This window comes from Uloborus diversus, chromosome 2 (assembly GCF_026930045.1).
Source record: "Uloborus diversus isolate 005 chromosome 2, Udiv.v.3.1, whole genome shotgun sequence".
NCBI lineage: Eukaryota > Metazoa > Arthropoda > Arachnida > Araneae > Uloboridae > Uloborus > Uloborus diversus.
In genome coordinates, this window is record NC_072732.1 from 120,110,619 (window position 1) to 120,117,011 (window position 6,393).

At 34.0% G+C, this 6,393-nt stretch overlaps 1 protein-coding gene across 1 annotated transcript; it reads left to right on the forward strand.

Moving 5' to 3' along the window:
* Nucleotides 1–4,834: 4,834 nt before the first annotated feature.
* Nucleotides 4,835–5,736, forward strand: LOC129217285 (protein lethal(2)essential for life-like). Its single transcript, XM_054851559.1, has one exon. The coding sequence runs from the start codon at nucleotides 5,063–5,065 to the stop codon at nucleotides 5,585–5,587; it is 525 nt and encodes a 174-aa protein (XP_054707534.1). The 5' UTR covers nucleotides 4,835–5,062; the 3' UTR covers nucleotides 5,588–5,736.
* Nucleotides 5,737–6,393: the final 657 nt, after the last annotated feature.

The window sequence follows — 6,393 nt, forward strand, 5'->3', positions numbered from 1 at the left end:
GCGGCGGGGAAAAAAAATTTGCTAGTGCAGGTGATAAAGTCGCCAAAACTGGTGCAGCTGACGATTAACTACATTTGTCAAACTGGAATCCCCCTCTGGTAACCTTTAGCTTATCGTATACTGTGTTGTCGCCAACGGAGTTTTGCTTGGCGATTTTCGCGCAAAATGGCTTTCGTTCGATCATAAACAGCCATGTTTCTACTGTAATTTATGTATTGTTCAATGTGTAACGTATTAATTATGCAAAATACCTATGGATTAAAGAAGATAACATCATAATAATCTTTTTTATTGATGTTAGAAGACAGTGGATTATAAAAAAATTATAAATAAACGGACAGAATTATCGGCGTCAAGATCGTAACGCCATTTGGACATCTCACATGTATGTTTAAGAAAAATTATTTTTCTTCTAAGATACTGCATAAAAGCTTATGAAAACACTTTTAAACAATTAAAAACTGATTCTGAGGACCGATAAATACCTTTAAAACGAAAACATCATTTATTTTGTAACATCTTGTACGATTTTAATTTGCAAATGTCAAATCGCTGGGGGGGGGGGGGGTTCATGGTGAATGCTGAAGGAACCAATTGAAGTTAATACAGTTAATATTACCAGTTGAGCTTTATTCAATATTAAACTCAATATTTCACTATTGAAATTCTAATGACAGCGTGATTAGCAGTAAAACAAATGCAAATTTTCAATCCATTGAAATTAAATTTGAAAACAAGGGTTGCAAGTAAAATACAAAGAAAACTTACATATCAGCACTACTATGACTACAGACATATCTTGAAAAACATTTAACTTCAGAGTGTTAAAATCTTCAGAACTTGGGAAGTTAATTACGTGAAATTTAAGTCAAAAAAATTATCAATCATATTTAATACAAGAGAAATTTTCACTTAGCTTAAAATCAGGTTTCTTGTTACAGAAAATGTATAATTGATGCTTGGGACATGCCATGTATATATATGCAAACAAGTGGTAAAACAGGTAGGGGAAGATACTATTCCACGGACTGTTGTACCTACGGACGATGGTCGGGAAATTCCGGGTATCGTCGAGAGAGTTCCTAATTGGGGTTCCAAGTGTGTGCCACAGCCCTCTCCAGTATCCCAGGAAGTTTCAACGCCATCAAACGAATATTTAAGATTCTATCACATTTTTTTGGTTTTAGTAGAGTCTAAGTAAAAAAAACCATGAGCAATTTCTTTCTTTTTTATTTTTGTCCGTCGTGGATTGTATTATTCATTTTTGTATTTTTGTTGTATGTATCATGATTCCCTATATTTTGAAGGTTTTGTTTCTGATTTTTAACGTTGTAAAACTGTGGTCCTGTCGATGTAACTGCCTTGGAAAACCAAAATGGCATACCTTTGTACCCAAGGACACAACAACCATGTGTACCCACGGACAGCAATTTTTAGTCTCCTTGGGTCACACATGAGTCTTCTTACAATGTGAAGTACCTCAAAGAAGTTCCTTGTCATCAACGTCCGAAATTTGCTTTCAACAATGATGATGAATTTGAAGTAGGGCTTGAAGTTATAGTGTTGAAGTAACCCCCACCTGTAGTAGGATCTACAGGCCGTCAATCCCACCTGTTTTCATTTGAAGTAAACTTTTCTAGATTTTTGTTTGTTTAATCTACACTGAGTTTTTTGTGGTGGGTTAATTTTGGTTAAAAGTTTCAATTTGCATATAAACTGAAGTTGTTATGTAGATACATAGAGAGCCATACTATCATAAATCTAGTTTTTTTTTGTTTAAAAACATATTAATTATTCATAACATCATTAACTCTCTTAAGACTAATAACTTTTTTTAAAGAGTTTTCACTGATGTTAAAGATTAAGGAAAATTAAAAAGAGGAAAAAAAACCTTCGATCAATTTTCAAAGTTTAATTTCTGTTACAGATTTTATTTAATGTTATTTTCAAAGGCTGTTTGCAAAGTATTTCAATATAAAATGGCTTATGAAAATGTATTGAGTATAACTGAGTTCCTCAGACCTATTTATATATATATTTTTATATGTCCATGGGTACAAAGGCACTTGTCCGCGGGGTGAACGGGTTGTTGTACCCACGGACAAAAAGGATGGTTTTTAAGAAATATTTTGAGGTTGAAAGCTTTGAGATTTTCATCTGACAAAAATTGCCAAATTAGATGATAAGTTAAAGATTCTGCCAGAAATTTTTTCCGATCGATTATCCACACCCAGAGACCAACAAAAATTGAAAAAGTAAATTTTGTCCGTAAGAACAGCAGCTTCCCCTACACTGCAAAAAATAAGTCATACTAATGAAGCTCTGCTGAGATAAATAATACTTCATTTAAATATAAACTATAAATCAAAGTATCATATAAATTATAAATCAAATATTTTAATATCATGAAAAAATAAAAAAATATTTCTTTTATTATAGGTCCCCCCCCCCCCTTTTTTTTGGTAAAATTTGAAGCTCGTAAAACGAAAAAATGAACACATTTTTAAATCTATATATTTAAAAATGGACTTTGGTAAATTTGTTCCCTAAGATTTCAGAAACTACCCGGCAGATTTGGCTGAAACTTTCACCGTTTGTTCTTTTTGGTACTGGGGAGGTTTGTAGACCAGTTCGATAAAAATACGATTGATAGTTCCTTTTTTATTCTAATTTGTCCAAATTTTCGCATAAATGCCCCATCATGACGGTTAAAAAATACGTGCACATATTAAAATTATGTGTCCATCGAAAGCGCTTATTTTTCTGCTGAAGATGGCATCTGTTAGAAGGTTCTAAGTTGTATGAAAAACGAGTTATGGGCTTTTTTTGTTCCATGTTCCAAGGCTTTCCTCAACCCAATTCATTATTTAGTGTATCATCTCAACTCCCAGTTTATAGTTAGAATTGTTGAATGTTTTTGTGTTTCGTCTGACTGTTTGAGGCTTTTCTCAAGTCAAATCTTAAAGTAACGTTTTTCCCCCAAGATTGGCTAATAATAACTAGAGATTTGGTTGATTATTTTCCATTTAAACGTAACTTGTGTAATTAATGGGGTTTTTTTTATTATTTGTGCTGATTGGATTTTTTAATCACTATCCAATCTAACAGCAGAAACCTCGCCAAAATTTATGCAGAAAGATTTCAGTAGCGGATGCATTTGGCAGTTTTTTCAACTGTCACGGTTTTTGAAGTCAAAGACTACGCAATAATGTTTGTCAGCTTTCACCATGTAAACAAAATATCGTCAATCAAAGAATCTTTAAAACCTTTTTTTACTGTAAAATAATCCATTAACTAAATTAGGCAAAACCATAAACAGCACAAAAACTTCCATTAATATGACTTTGTGCACAAATTCAAACCATCGCCAAATTTTACTACTTATTTTGGGAACATTACGGATGAAATTGTTTAGCGCCATTTTATAGTGACCAAAAGTATCTTAGCATATGGCGACACTAATCTCTTCAACAAAAATTAGTAACATACCGTTTTACAAAGTAAGGAAGGGGAGCGTTATTCAAGGTATCCCAAAACGATTCCCGCAAATTCGGTAATATTTTAAATCGCACCTAGAACCTACAATAATTCAGATTTTCCAAAATAACTAAAGCAAGTTTAAGGGGATCACGGGCGCGCGGCTATATTTTTTTAACCAGTTCGTTCTTCAACAGACATACAGAGAAGGTAAGACTCAATGTAAAAAAAAAATAAGTATTAACTGATAAATCTTTTTAAACATGTGAAGTTTAATTTCATATTTCGGAAATTCTTCAAATTTGTATACGCTTAAATTTCGTGTTTTCGTTTCTAAATGAATACTATTTTGCTCTTTTTACTTACTGCTACTTTAGTTTTATGAGTAAGGAAGAAGGTAGATTTTAAGTCACGTCAAAAGGGTGTGTGTTTTAAGTTCTTTCCCTTAAAACAGAAAACAAATGCAAGTAACGATTGTTTCTGATAATTATTGCTAACCCAGGCAACGCTGGGTATTTTTGCTAGTACATATATGAATCTATTTGTTCCAGAAACTCATACAAATTTAACTAATTTAAAGCGTTTAGCTAATGCAAATATTTAAAGCGATATCAGCATTTAGATAATACTGAAGCATTATATGTTCCTCATTACAAGTGATGATTCTTTTTTCCTTCATACAATCTCGCTACTGTTTACAAGAGAATGAAAAACACGCAACCTTAAAGCTGAACTATCAAATCAGACAATTTGAATATTATAACATTCAATTCATAATGTTTGATACATAAATGTTCAGCCAAATTATAGTGCCTAGAAAGAGGCACTATAACGCTGCGGTTAGTAACCGGTTAGTCACCGGTTGACCGGTGAGGTTGGTCGAACGCAACCCAAGTTGACAGCATGCTTACGTCCGACAAGCACGACCGGTAGTTACCGGTTGTTAATCACGTGACAACAATGACGTCGGCGGTTACAAACCGCTTGTTCACGAACCAATGCTTCATCGAACGCTTTTGATTGATCACCGGTTACTTGCGCAGACATGGTGGCGCAGGTGAAAAATACTTATAATTGGTCTAAAATGTCACGTGGTCGTGGTTCCATCAACCAGCTTAAGTTGCGGTTGACGCGGTAGATCAACCGGTGAGGCTCGTAGAACGACATCGGAAGCAACTAGGGACTCTAGAAGCAACCAGTTAACGGGTAGCTCTCAAGAACGCTGCGGTTAGCAACCGGTTACTCACCGGTTGACCGGTGAGGTTCCTCAAACGCAAGCCATATCAACAAACCGCCGAAGCAAACGAGCACCGGAAGTTCTCGTTGCCTTGACAACCGTCTGCAGTATTGAGTATTGTAGCGCTTTCGAGAAGATTCCAGAGTTTCCTCTCTAGTCTCTGGTCGATCGAATAAAAGCGCAACTCAAAGCGCCGTGCAGACTTGTGGCAGCTGTACTAGCACTGCACGATTATTATTTTTGTGCTACGTGTGTTGTCTCTTTTTGATTGCATTCAGTGCTATTTTTTGGCGCTAAAAGTATTCGATATTTAAAATATCACTCAACACTATATTTTGATAGAAGACTATGGCATTTTCACGAGCATTGCTTTATCCTTCTTCCCGAAGTTGGTGGGATACTTGGGATTATCCTTCTTCAATATTAGATCAAAATTTCGGAATGGGACTCCTGGATTCTGACCTGTTAGCCCCGAGAATGTACTGTGGATATTTGCTACGTCCTCGAACTCAAAGCAACATCGAGTCTTCTGGAGAATCGCAGGTTTCCAACGAAGCAGATAACTTCAAAGTTATGTTAAATGTCAGTCATTTTAACCCAAAGGAGATAGAAGTGAAAACTGTTGACAATTTTGTTGTCATTCATGGTAAACATGAAGAAAAGTCGGATGAACATGGGTTTGTATCCAGAGAATTCACTAGGCGTTATATGCTGCCTGAGGGAGTGGAACCAGAAAAAGTGAAATCTTTCCTCAGTCAAGATGGAGTATTGACAGTTGAGGCTCCCAAGAAGAAACTTGAACCTCCTCCTACTAATGAACATGTTATTCCTATTACTATTGAAACTAGAGCTGCAGTTGAAGACCAAAAATGAACTGTTAAGTGTTGAACACTCCATATTTATCTTTAATAATGGACCCGATTTCTAGGTTAGATATGTGTAAACTGTGATTGATGTTGTGCCATTTGTGTTCATGTTTATTTCTTTATTTATGTACCTTAAAGAATAAATTTATGAAATCGCCAAAAGGTGAGCTTTTTAATGCAGTAATTTTATTAAATTCAATAAGTATTTAACAAAAGAAAAAAAAATTAAAGTTTATTCTCTTATGCACTGAGCTAGGTGATTTCAGACAAACTAGTAATTATTTATAACTGTTTTTTAATTTACTTAGTTTATATAGCACTTGTTCGTTATTATTCTCTCTCTTCATTTAGAAAATATTAATTTTGAAATAACACATTCGATAACTGGTTGAAAATGATTTCATTACTTATATTTTTCATCATTCATACATTTAAAAAAAAAATAATTTTGCTGCAAAATGCTATTTAATTTTCCTAAAACTGTATGCAAATCATTTCAAATTTGTTTAAAGTTAGAAAATTTGAATCGGTATATCAAAATCTGTGTAACTTAAACTCTCTACAAAAGGTATTTCAAATATTTTATTTGAAAAAGTTGAACTTTTATTCAATAGCATTGTGAAATCTATAGTCCTGCTCTTTCTTTCAAAATTAAAATGATTAAAATACCATGTATGCTAATCAAATTTTCATTCTACATCATCTTAGCACTGAAAGCTTTAATTTCATGTGGGAAAATATTGCAAAATTGTGGTAACTTTTCTCGGGGTCTAGGTTTTAAAGAATACAGTGAAACCTGTGTAAGTTGACCAC